This window comes from Oncorhynchus keta, chromosome 1 (genome assembly GCF_023373465.1).
Source record: "Oncorhynchus keta strain PuntledgeMale-10-30-2019 chromosome 1, Oket_V2, whole genome shotgun sequence".
Taxonomy (NCBI): Eukaryota; Metazoa; Chordata; class Actinopteri; order Salmoniformes; family Salmonidae; genus Oncorhynchus; species Oncorhynchus keta.
This window is the reverse complement of record NC_068421.1, coordinates 38,056,855-38,069,382: the sequence shown is the minus strand read 5'-3', so window position 1 is coordinate 38,069,382 and position 12,528 is coordinate 38,056,855. Positions and strand designations below refer to the sequence as shown.

Below are 12,528 nucleotides of genomic sequence, written 5' to 3'. Positions count from 1 at the left end.
AGTGTACCGATGATGAAAATTACAGGTCTCTCTCATCTTTTTAAGTGGGAGAACTTGCACAATTCGTGGCTGACTAAATACTTTTTGCCCCACTGTATTTCAGTCACGTGCCTGTATTTCAGTAATGTGTGTGGGTCATTCCATCGACTCGGTGCCTTTGAAGAAGTGTAACTTGGTCAAAAAAAAGTTTGATTTCACCTACTTAAAAAAAAAACATTTTGTCATAAAGATCACATGTTCAACTTCATAAAAAACAAGTTTTCCCATCTGAAGATGTCAAATGAGAAAATGTCAAAGTAAGGACCTGTTAAAAGTGCCAAATAAAGTAACAGTGTTGACCGTAACAGGGTGGATGATTTAATCTTAAATCAGTCATAAATCCCCTTGTGACAGGGGGAAAGTGAGCTTGTTGTGAGCAGCAGGGAGTGGCAATTTAACCATTTCTAGCATGTTTAGTCTATGGATAACAGGGTAGACCTGTTATGCTCAATCCACTCAGTTTTTTGACACTAAACACCAGAAAATGTCCAAAAAGAGCAGAACCAGCTCACCTGCTTTTACATGATTTGACTATTAGGTGTTCATTTTTTCTTTTGAAAAAAATTAAGAAAAACCCTTGAATAAATAGGTGTGTCCAAACATTTACCTAGTACTGTATGTCTGTATTTCAGTCATATGTACGTTGGTATTTCAGTAATGTGTGTGAGTCATTCCACCAACTAGGTGCCTTTAGAAAAGTGTAACTTGGTCAAAAAAACTGTTGATTTCACCTATTTTATACATTTTGTCATAAAAAGCACATGTTCAACTTCATAAAAAACAAGTTTTCCCATCTGAAGATGTCAAATGAGAAAATGTCAAAGTAAGGACCTGTTAAAAGTGCCAAATAAAGTAACAGTGTTGACCATAACAGGGCTGACCGTAATCTTAAATCAGTCATGATTCCCCTTGTGACAGGGGGAAAGGGAGCTTGTTGTGAGCAGCAGGGAGTGGCAATTTAACCATTTCTAGCATCTCTGTCTATGGATAACAGGGTAGACCTGTTATGCTCTATCCACTCCGTTTTCTGACACTAAACACCAGAAAATGTCCAAAAAGAGCAGAACCAGCTCACCTGCTCACCTGATTTGACTATTAGATGTGCAATGTTTCTTTTGAAAAATTTTTAAAAAAATTAAAAGGAAGCTTTCACCATATAAAAACAAGAGTTCAGTTCACGTCACAGGGTGGACCTTAAAATGAGGGACAGACGTAAATGATTCATGAGGGACAGAATTTTGGCACATCAGCAAATCTTTATTTATTAAAAAAATGGATTTATTGAATTTCCGATGTGGTCTATATTAAAGGGCACTTTATTTAATATAACAGGCTTTTAAAATGCAATATTGGTGCACAAGTTCTACTTAAAATTGCAACGTGACTGTATTTAAGTAATGTGTCTGTATTTCAGTGATATTCTTGTATTTCAGTGACAAGTGCACTTTATCATAAAAAAAAATCTGTTTTAAAGTCTTTGTATGTGGTATATTTAGCTATAGAATGGCTAAACCAAGTAAAATGAAGTCAAAAATGTAATAGTGATGACACATAAATGTGTGACCACATGTTTGGATCCACCAGGAAAGCCTATACCAGGCCGTGGCACGTGAACGTCACCACTGTAAGCCTTATTGATCATAACATGGAAGACTGTATGTGGGTGGGTTGAGCAGCAACACTAGCTCATGACATAATTCCCTTATGAATTGCTCTCATTCCAAACCACCACAATTCCATCTACTTGGCCAAATCATTCACCAGCAATGACATTGTTACACACTGTTACAATATTAGCATGAGTATTTTATTGCACTCTATTCTTGTCTAACTACATGACTTATCGTACCTCCCTGTGTTTATCTGGTATGTGTTCTCTACAGGCCCATCATCTTGACGTGTACCAAGCCCGCCAGCCGAGCCATGAAGACTCTGTGAACAACACGGTAAGATGACTGCTCCTCCTCCTCAACAAGTAGACGGAGTGCAATCATTTTTCTTTAGCTTGACAAGCCCGACTCAACTAGTTATCCAAGTTGAACTCGTTCCCGATAGAGCGAAAACAATCAGAGTACTGCTGGACATGACAGGTGTCATCCACCCATGAATCATTTCATGTCTAGGCTTGACTCAAGTTCTATGTCTAGTATATACACCCACCACCCCCGTTCATGAAAATGGATCGCTCAGACAGTGAGTGACATTGCCGTTGCTTGCTATATAAAGCAGGCAGACTGGCATTGAGGCATTCAGTTACTGTTCGATTGAAAGTTAGAATGGGCATAGTGACCTAAGCGACTTTGAGCGCGGGGTGATCTTTCCAGTACCAAACCAAAACATCCAGTCAGCGGCAGTCCTGTGGGCGAAACAGCTCGTTGATGTGAGTGGTTGAATAAATAAACTGCTGAGTGTATGATAACTGGTTAATGTGTGTGTCTGCAGAGAGAACCCCTGCTATGCCTGGAGGAGACCGGAGCCTACTTCATCAACAATGGGTCTACAGTCAAGGATGCGAAACGCAAGCAAACACATTCATACAGGGAGTAAGGTTAGCGGTGCTCAACAACCAAACACACATTCAGAAAGGTCATAGGTCAAATCTAACAGGCCTTCTACAGTGTAATCTCTAGTGTTGGCTCTACCTTTACCACTATTTGTATATGAAGAGTGAACAGTGGTACAAATGTAGTGTGAATAAGTTGTTTGTCTTCATGTACTGTATGCCTGTAAATTATGTCTAATTGATGTGCATGTTTGTGAAGGGTGGAGAGTTAATTAGCAGCACCAGTGTTTGATGTTCCTATTTGCAGAGGAGGCCTGACTGTGTTAAACAGGCTGAGAACACACTTCTAACTCCTCACAATGCAACTTTGAATGAATACGTGCCAGACAGGTTTCTCTGTTCGGGCGGATCTGCCAATCATATAGATGCTGTATCGTGCAAAGGTAAGTTTGTAGGAATACACAGCATGGGAAGTCACATTACACAACTCGGAACACATACATTCATTAATATACAAATAATATGATAATCCTTATATTATTCTCATGCATGATATGATCCAACTTTTCCCAACAGGTGACTCTGAAGGCGCGCTGTTCCTTCTTAACAGACTGCGGTATTTTCAAGAGAGGAACTCCCCCCTTCCACTAAATCTTCTCCATGATAAGCATACAGAACAATAACAATCTACCGGTATCTTGTGTTTGGTTCCATTAGGCTAAGCTAAGTCTACTTTTTGTACGGTTCTATTCGATCTGTCATGCAGGCTGGAGTAGTGAGCTGTGACACCAAGAATGTATGCGAAGCCCAAGACAGAAGTGACAGCCCCCCCCGCCCCCGCCTGATATGCAAGAGACTTCACATTAGTGCCATGGGTAAAACAGCACCTGGGGAAGGAGTTGGAGTTTCTACCCATGTGGACGGCTGAGTTTCAACCAGGATTGTCATGAAAATATTGCTTTACGGTGGCATACTAGCAGAAAAACATGCATTCAGTTTCCCTACTTTACAGAATAGGATCCATTGTAAAACAAATTAATAACAATTTATTAAAATATACAATTAATAAAACATTGCTCATGTTTTTTTTGTTTTTTTTACTTTTTACTTTTTGGGCTTTCTGGAAACAAGTACTGTTATATCTGACCAGAAAACATGATACGAAAATATGAAACTCAAGCCAATCAAACAAAAATACTGATGTGTGCTGTCTGCTGTGGTTACATTTAGTTAAAACATCTGCACCTTCAAAATGTATGTAGCGTAATAGCAATGATTTGTTGATTAGCAGCAGGTAACTAAATAGTTTGTCTACATACAGCCACAGCATAGGAAAATGTTGGACTGGTACGACTGCCAGATTATTTTCCAATAACAATCTGATGAATCTTAGGTTGGAATACCAGCCACCCAATCAGCCTTCAGAGAACTGCCTGAAGAGGGCCTCTGATTGGCTGTCTGTAAAGGTTGGGACAAAATGAATTTGCAGGATTTCTGAAAAGCCTTCCGAGAGACTGGGCGCCACAAACTTCTTCCTGTGTGGAGAGAAAGTCTGTTCAGAGTGGGCAAATACATTCAGACATGCATTTATTTTACGCGACATACATATATGCTGCGTTTATACAGGCAACCCAATTCTGGCCAAAAGACCAATTAGTGGAAAAAGATCAATCAGATCAGATCTTTTGCCAAAAGATCAGAATTAGGCTGGCTCTGTAAACACAGCCATATAGACATATGTTATATTAGTGCGCTCTGATCTTTTCAACCCATTGTAGAGGCCAGTGAATCCCTACGTTGAGAATGTGATGCTGTGAAGTCCCTTGATATAATATCCAATGTCACTTACTTGTAACTGTGGAAGATCATGTCATTGACTTTGAGGTGCTTGGTGGTGGAGGGGGCCATCTCACGGAACTGTACAGCACAAGAGCCCAATAATGAACACTATGCATCAGGGCAGTACCTCAGAGCCTATATTGAACTGGATGTATCCCATGGCCTGTACATTATAAGGTTTAAGAAGTGGACATTGAACCAGATGGTTGTCGTTTAAGTCCCAGGTTGGGCTATTCTGTGTGTACGATCAGGTCGCAAGTTCATGTCACCCTCTACTCTGAACTGCTGAAGAATGAATCATGTGTAGTCTGGTATATACAGTTCAGTAGAGGGAGAGAGGAGACCTACTCTGTTGTTGTGCTTGGCCTGCTCCAGGGAGGCAGAGAAGTTGAAGCACCGACAGGACACCCCCAAACTCTGGCTGACGTCAACATACCTGGAGGGGGACAACGTATAGAAGGTACATGTTATTCCCTACAAACACGCTCAATCAAATATCTCTGGTTTGGTTCATGCATGTAGCAGATTTACCACTCGCTGTTATGTAAGTGGTTTAGGTTGTTCATGAACTGCAAACCAAAAGTGCTCCACACACTAGTAGGAGCACAGAGACGGGTACCGTTTGCGAGACTCAAGGTCTGGGTTGGTGTTATCCACCACCACGCTGCGCCCCTCCTTCAATGCCCGCTCACAGGCCGAAACACAGCTCTGCCAAGAGCCCAGGGTATCCTGACAAACACAGGTCAGGTCAGTGTGTGTATATGTGTGTGTGGATGTTAAGAGAGCCAACAGCACACTGATCCACTCACCCGGTTCACGTACACGTAACCTTTGGGGACAATGTGTGTGTGGAAAAAGGTTGATTTCCCGGCTGGATAAAAAAAAAATAAAGAAGGGAGAGGGTCGTCAGTAAAGAGAGAGGGAGGATGGCAGAAAAATAAGGAATGCACGTCCACTTACAAGCAGGGAAACCCACGGCAATGATTACTTCCTGCTTGGTGGAGGTGAGGCAGGCACTGGGCGGGTCATATAGACGGGCGTTAGAGTCACATTTCCTCTGGAGAGAGAGAGACACACACACAGTCAGATGTGCAAGTGCACACACATACATACAGAGGCTACAAAAGCTTCACATACATATTCTGTGCAGACAGAATACCACAGATATCCACCCGGTTACTCACAGGGTCAAATGGAGGAAGACTGAAAGGGGCGTCCTTCCAGCCCAGGAAGAACTCCTCTGGAGTGTGGAACTGCAGTCCAAGGTTCAGAGCAAACTAGTCGAGAGGGAGAGAGAGAAAATCAGTGTCAGGCATTATTAAGATATGCAATGCCTGCAGGTACAACACCTGGTCATAAACTGTATCTACACCATAGCAAGAATGAACCTTTCACACAGTCAGTAGACACAGGAAATTATTCTCTGCTGATTTGTCTCTACTGAGTTTTATCATATTGAAATTCCTCGTTTCAGTCCACTATTTGGGACACTTTGTTGTTTGTGTATGAAGATGTGCTAGAACTAGGACAGACTGGTCGACAAGTGAACAGACTGGTCGAGAGGTTAGTGCAGGTGCTCTCACCAGTCGGTCACTGCAGGAGAAGTCCTTCTTCTTCTTGCCAGGAGCCCAGTTAACAGGCCGTCCCGCTGCATCTGTGGCAGAGGAGAGAGAAAAGTCTCAGGCTCTCAGCTGCTGGAGGGCGAGTACACGTTCATCAAACGTGACCATAAGCAGCACATCACTTACAAGAGTCAGGATAAGAATAGGCTAAGTAAGAGGAAGACGTTATGTTGCTATGGGTTGTTCTGTTGTTGTTGACTCACCTCCCACATAGAGACTCTGGCTTTTGTCTACAGCCACGCCGCCATTATCCTGAGAGAGGAAAAACATGTTGAACCATGTTTGTTGTTTCAGGGGGTTGGGAGCAGAGGGAACAATACATTTATATTCCCATTCTATTTATTTCCCGCACCGTGCCCTTTTTGAAGTATGAAAATATAAACACTCACTACTGTAAGTTGCTCTGGATAAGAGTGTCTGCTCAATGACTCAAATGTCATGTAAATGTTGAAGCAGTGACTGGTCTATGTCATGACTCACCAGGGTAATGTGTTCCGAGTGGATGACAAACAACTAGACAATGCTAAATGGAGCTGGCTTTGTGAACCTTTTGCGACACACCTGTGTTGAGGTGGTTTGTAGGACACAATCGTCGTCTACATGTAATCCCTATTCACAATGTCTGATATGCTGCGTGCCTTACGGTCTCACCTTCTCACACAGGTGCTCCCACATCCCCATCACAGGCTTCCTGTAGATCCCAGGACCAGACGCCACAAAGACCTGACACACACACACACACACACACACACACACACACACACACACACACACACACACACACACACACACACACACACACACACACACACACACACACACACACACACACACACACACAGTTAAAGGTGTCCACATCTGAATTACACACAATAAAACACAGAGATACAATAGTGAATCTGCTTTCAAGCGCCATTTTTGTGTTTAAATGTTTCTTGACTAACCTGTACGGGGAGCTGTAATGTCTTCAGAATGGTCTCCACTTTGGACTTGAAATCCTCAGGCTTCAGTTTCCCCCTAGATATACCCATCTGATTGGTGAAAAACACAACCTGGGAGGGGCAACAGAGACACGGTTAGCTATTCATCTAGCCACATATTACCATTAAAAGGATGGAGAATAAATATTTCTCGTAGAACAGCTTTGCCGTGTCCATGCTTGACAATACATTTATATGTTTGCTTCTACCTTGTAGCCTTTCTTTAATAAGCTGGCCAGTTTGGGTTGGATCTCGGGAAAGAGAATCCTGTAAAGGAGATAAGAGAACAAATAAAGGCAAGGAAATGACTCAAGTCAAGAGTTGAGGAAGAGGGATGAGGAGAGGGCAAGCAAAGCGAGAGGAGGCCAGACGCAGAGCCGCAACTTGACAGAACAGCAGACTGACTGACCTCCAGTCATCTGGGCTGGTGGGAAACACTTTGCCAGAATTGGTGGTGATGATACACCCGTCAATGTCGAATCCAGCAATCTGGGCCAGAAAGAAAGATGGGTCAGCCTTAAAGTGATGTTAGTAAAAGTAATTGTGTTTGTACTGCTTGGTTGAAAGCGAACTTCGAGACAATTAGATTGATGGTGGAAACAATATGTCCAAAGAGCTCAAATGTAGGCCTAAAATGTTTTCATCCTTGGATGGCCAAAGTAAAATTATATTCAGCATCTCATTCAAACACACAGACTCATTGGCTTAAATCAAATATTGAGTTTACAGAATTACCTAGATCGCTCTTACCTTGGTGCTTCCAGTGACGCCAACAGCAGTGTAGAGCATGAGGTTTCCAATCTGCTGCCAGTGGCTTCGAGAACAGGCTGAGACTGATGCCTGCTGCTGGACACAGTCTCTGCTAGCCCCTGAAGCACTCTTTGACATCTCCTGGAGCTGTCGGAGCTTCTCCTCAGCAAGCTTCTCAGCCTCGTCCTCGCCCCCACTGTCGGAGCCTGTAGTCCTCCTACGCTTCTCCTGCGGGGCTCCTCAGAACTGTGTGGCCTCTTGGATGCCTGAGTGAAAAACAAAAATGCAACCATGGTCAAACTATACTTCACTTAAATTGGAGGTTGGCATTGAGAAAACATGGGGTATTTTGAACAGTTGAAGTGATACATTAGGTCCTTTCGGTTACTCTAAATATTGCTAGACAAATTAAAATGCATGCCATTTTCTCAGTTAAGATGAACGTGTTCTCATACCTTCTTGGGAGAGGAAGCAAAAAAGTCTTGGATGCTGCGTTTGGGAACTGTGCTTTGAACCTCCCTCCCTCTGTCGTTCTTTCCTCCTTTTGTCTTATCCAATGCTTTCAACCTTTCTACAGCCTTCCCCTTCTGGGCAGAGGAGGATGAGGAGGTTTCGTTGGAAGCAGAGAACTGCACTCTGAAGGGGTGGCTCTGGTTGACCAGGTAGAGGGTGCGGTCCTGGGTCAGTCGGCCAGACTGGCCTCTACCAAGACTCTCACTGCCCAAGGATGAAGGGTTGGGGCCAAGCTGAAAAGGAAAACTATACTTTGACAGCAGTTACAGACAGGTTAAGCAGTAGTGTTGAGTGTAAAACTAACATAAGAGAGTGTTGGCCTCAACAACAGGCACAATGTAATAATTTCATACCTGTGTTACAAGTACCTCCTTGTCTGCATAACAGGCCACCAGCTTCACTAGAAGGAATATGACACATTTTAGATAGTTGTGCAGTTTAGATAGCTGGCTGGAGTAATCCCACCGGACACCGCAATTAAAAAGTAGCATCCCAATAATCTCTCCTTTCTCCCGAAGCTTACTCTTCACACATTTAAACGCATTGAACTGGTGTACGCATGGGCAAGAGGGAGTTTCCATATACCATTAATTTATTTTTAAATCCATGAAGGGAAGTGAACAAGTGCACACTTTGGGAGGTAAGATAAATCATTAGAACATGGCCATCGGTACGTATCAAACGTTAGCTAGCTAGTCCTCTTACCCTGGTGTCGGGAGCACTTCTTGTCAATAACTCCAGTCTCTGGACCACGACCTAGGATCACGGCTCGGCCATCGGCTAGTGGGACACGAGCGCCGGATGCACTGACTAATGTGCACTGCTGCATCTGCAAAGACAAGAGACAGTAGGATGTAGGGAAAAACAAATAACGTAAGGTGTCCATAACATATCGGTTTACAATGGGTGTAACATGAATTAGGCATATCAAGTGTTTCTTAAGTCAAGAACCGAGCAGCAATTCTAAACGTAACTTTACGAAGTGTTGAACGATTATAGCTAGCTTTATAAGTTAAAAAGCTAGCTGCTGGCTAGCCATGTATGAGTAAGAGGATTATTCTCTTCTAAATAATCTATGGTTAAAAGCCGAGGCCAAGCTTTGCATGGTGAACACATCCACATCAGTCATTCAAAAGTGTACTCAACGTTTTCAGTCACAATCACAACCAGACAAGAGGAGGAATGGAATATTGCCGAGAAATAGGCGGAACACTTTAAAGGTAGCACGTTCCAACTTTCATTGGTCCGTCACAAAAACACTTTCGTTTAGAAACATCCAACTCATATTTGATTCCGACCCTAGTCTGGGCTTGTCTTTCCGCGTGTTTTGTCATCTTACCCTACAGTTAACTATTCGTTTTCCTCAATAGGACTGTTCACACTGGTGGATTCAGTCTCCGAATGGCTATTAGAATACCCTGCCTGTCGAATAAACGGTTTGTCAAAACAGACATCTGACTCGCCGAGGTTTACCTCATTCATAGACGCTAACTGCATATTGACATATAATCTTTTGGTCGGGAATGCTTTAGCACATACTGACATAGTATCTTCTGGGCGGGGGTGTTTTGTTAAGATCCCCGACGCTCGTTCTGAATGTTAAAATGCATCGCTTGCAGTACGGTTTTGGAACATAAGGATGTTATCTTTCACATCAACAATAAATTATATTAAAAAAAACAAAAGGTTAAATTACTACACTCCTTAATAGTGTTAGTGTTCCCACAAGGCCATATCCATGTTTCATACTTTTAACATTTTTTTCGGTTTTGTGTTACAGAAAGACACCATTACTATTTCTCGAGGCACTAACTCTGCCATGGTCTGGAGAAAATGAAATGCCATTTTTTTAGGGGTTTTGTATAAACTCCTAAAATACATTCTGTGGGAAACAGGCTTAGATTGTATACGTTTTGTTCTATGAGATAATCATCAGCTAATGTCACTTTTTTGTGAATTTTCAAATGATTCCAAGAACACAGGATGAGATGTTACTATCCTTTGTGCGAGCACTTCCAAGAGTTAATGAACAGTGAGCCTGGTGAAATTTGGGGAGCGCATCGTCAGTAGTGTACCTTTGGTTCCTAGGGTGTTTCGGCCTTTCACACTATACACCCTCCCCAAAGGCGGCCAGCGACAGGGTGATCAATCCTACGCTTGCGTCCCATTCCCAATTAGTCATAGGAGTTGCCTTGTTGATAGCCAACATCCCATGGGACTATGCATGGCAGGGGCGTCCTCCTCCCTGAGTCAAGCATTGTTGACCGCATACATCCTGGCCCTCTCACTTCGGGGCCCAGCTGGGGTCTTTCCTCTTCATCCAGAGCCACTGATTGCTGCCTTCTGCCGCCTCTGATACAGCTTTGATTGTAGAATGTATGTTGTAAAAAAAACAACACAAAGGCTCATAATTCATTTAGGTCATGTTAATTGACTGCTATTATCTCATAGGACAAAGATTCACAGATTGGTTCTTGGCTTGGGAAACAAACACAACTATTTCTTGTTAAAATGGATGTAGCTACGACTATAGACGTATAATCCTCATCCTCCTTAACATAGTAGAGCATATTTATAGGATATGTTTCTTCATTTGTAACATTGTGTGATTTCAGTGGTAGCACCACAGGTCCAAGATGTGTTGGGGGATAGGCTAACCCAGTGGTTCTCAAACCTCTCGTTGTGGACCCCCAGTCGGTTCATATATTTGATCTATTAAATTTGTCAACTAACCCTTGATTAGGTGGATCAGGTGAACGAGTTCAGGGCTAGAACAAAATTATTACATGTCTGAAGGCCCCGAGGAGAACCAATGGGCTAACCTAACCAGGTAAAACTAGTTGGAGGGTATGACATAGTAATACATCAGCTGTAAAACTGTTTTATATAGGCTGTGATGGGACCATATTTTTTCTAATCAGGTCATTTAATTTAATTTAAATAGACAACAACTGATTGGACAATAGAACTAACAGGGCTGAGTTTTCTTTATGCAGTGTTGCATCTTGTAGGCCGGTGCATCTGTAATTAAAAAGTTACTCACACAGTATGTCATCACTATTGTGTTGATTGATTAATTACAGTCAATAATTTTGGATTGATACGGTCTTGGTAGCCTAGCCACCCAAAGTTTGATCACATTCACATTCTCTTAAAACAAATACAGGCCTATTTTAGGCTATAAATACATGACTTTACTGCTTCGTTTCCCCTGGCCAGAAGGGATCAGAGCGCATAGGTTTCTCTAGGCTACCTGCAGCTGAAGCACAGATTAATAGTGCGAGGGTTGGCACATCATGAGGCAAATCACTATTTTAGGCAAATCACTACAATCACTATTTTAGTAGTTATTCAGTAAAGTAAATAAAATAAATAAGGCATGCTTCTGTGGACATTTTATCTCCACTTCCTTTCGTCAAAAGGACAAACGGCACGAACAACTGGTAAGCTAAGTATAAATATAATTATATTCAACATTCTCGCTTGTAGGGCGACTTTTTTTAGGCAACCCTTCTGGGGGGTGGGACAGAATGGCGGAGTGAGTGGTGCCATTAAAAACAAATAAAATGTTATTTGTTACATGCACCGAATACAACAGGTGTAGACCTTGCAGTGAATGGCATACTTACAAGCCCTTTACCAACAATGTAGTTTTAAGAAAAATACCTAAAAAAATAAAAGTTACAAATAATTACAGAGCAGCAGTAAAATAACAATAGCGAGGCTATATACATTTACATTTACATTTAAGTCATTTAGCAGACGCTCTTATCCAGAGCGACTTACAAATTGGTGCATACACCTTATGACAACCAGTGGAACAGCCACTTGCATCTAAATCTTGTTGGGGGGAGAAGGGGGGTGAGAAGGATTACTTACCCTTACTTACCCTATCCTAGGTATTCCTTGAAGAGGTGGGGTTTCAGGTGTCTCCGGAAGGTGGTGATTGACTCCGCTGTCCTGGCGTCGTGAGGGAGTTTGTTCCACCATTGGGGGCCAGAGCAGCGAACAGTTTTGACTGGGCTGAGCGGGAACTGTACTTCCTCAGTGGTAGGGAGGCGAGCAGGTCAGAGGTGGATGAACGCAGTGCCCTTGTTTGGGTGTAGGGCCTGATCAGAGCCTGGAGGTACTGAGGTGCCGTTCCCCTCACAGCTCCGTAGGCGAGCACCATGGTCTTGTAGCGGATGCGAGCTTCAACTGGAAGCCAGTGGAGAGAGCGGAGGAGCGGGGTGACGTGAGAGAAACTTGGGAAGGTTGAACACCAGACGGGCTGCGGCGTTCT

The 12,528-nt window shown here is 42.8% G+C and overlaps 1 protein-coding gene across 1 annotated transcript; it reads right to left on the bottom strand.

The window, feature by feature from the left end:
- Positions 1 to 3,561: 3,561 nt before the first annotated feature.
- pnkp (polynucleotide kinase 3'-phosphatase) lies at positions 3,562 to 9,555 on the bottom strand. The gene is given in 19 exon segments (XM_035771142.2): positions 3,562 to 4,077; positions 4,392 to 4,459; positions 4,730 to 4,817; positions 5,001 to 5,110; positions 5,191 to 5,252; positions 5,342 to 5,438; positions 5,566 to 5,658; positions 5,965 to 6,035; positions 6,207 to 6,255; positions 6,655 to 6,726; positions 6,948 to 7,055; positions 7,193 to 7,250; positions 7,393 to 7,472; positions 7,734 to 7,969; positions 7,972 to 7,999; positions 8,189 to 8,479; positions 8,600 to 8,646; positions 8,952 to 9,075; positions 9,393 to 9,555. Coding segments are annotated over 18 exon segments (1,803 nt in total). The 5' UTR covers positions 9,393 to 9,555; the 3' UTR covers positions 3,562 to 3,956.
- Between the last annotated feature and the right edge of the window lie 2,973 nt (positions 9,556 to 12,528).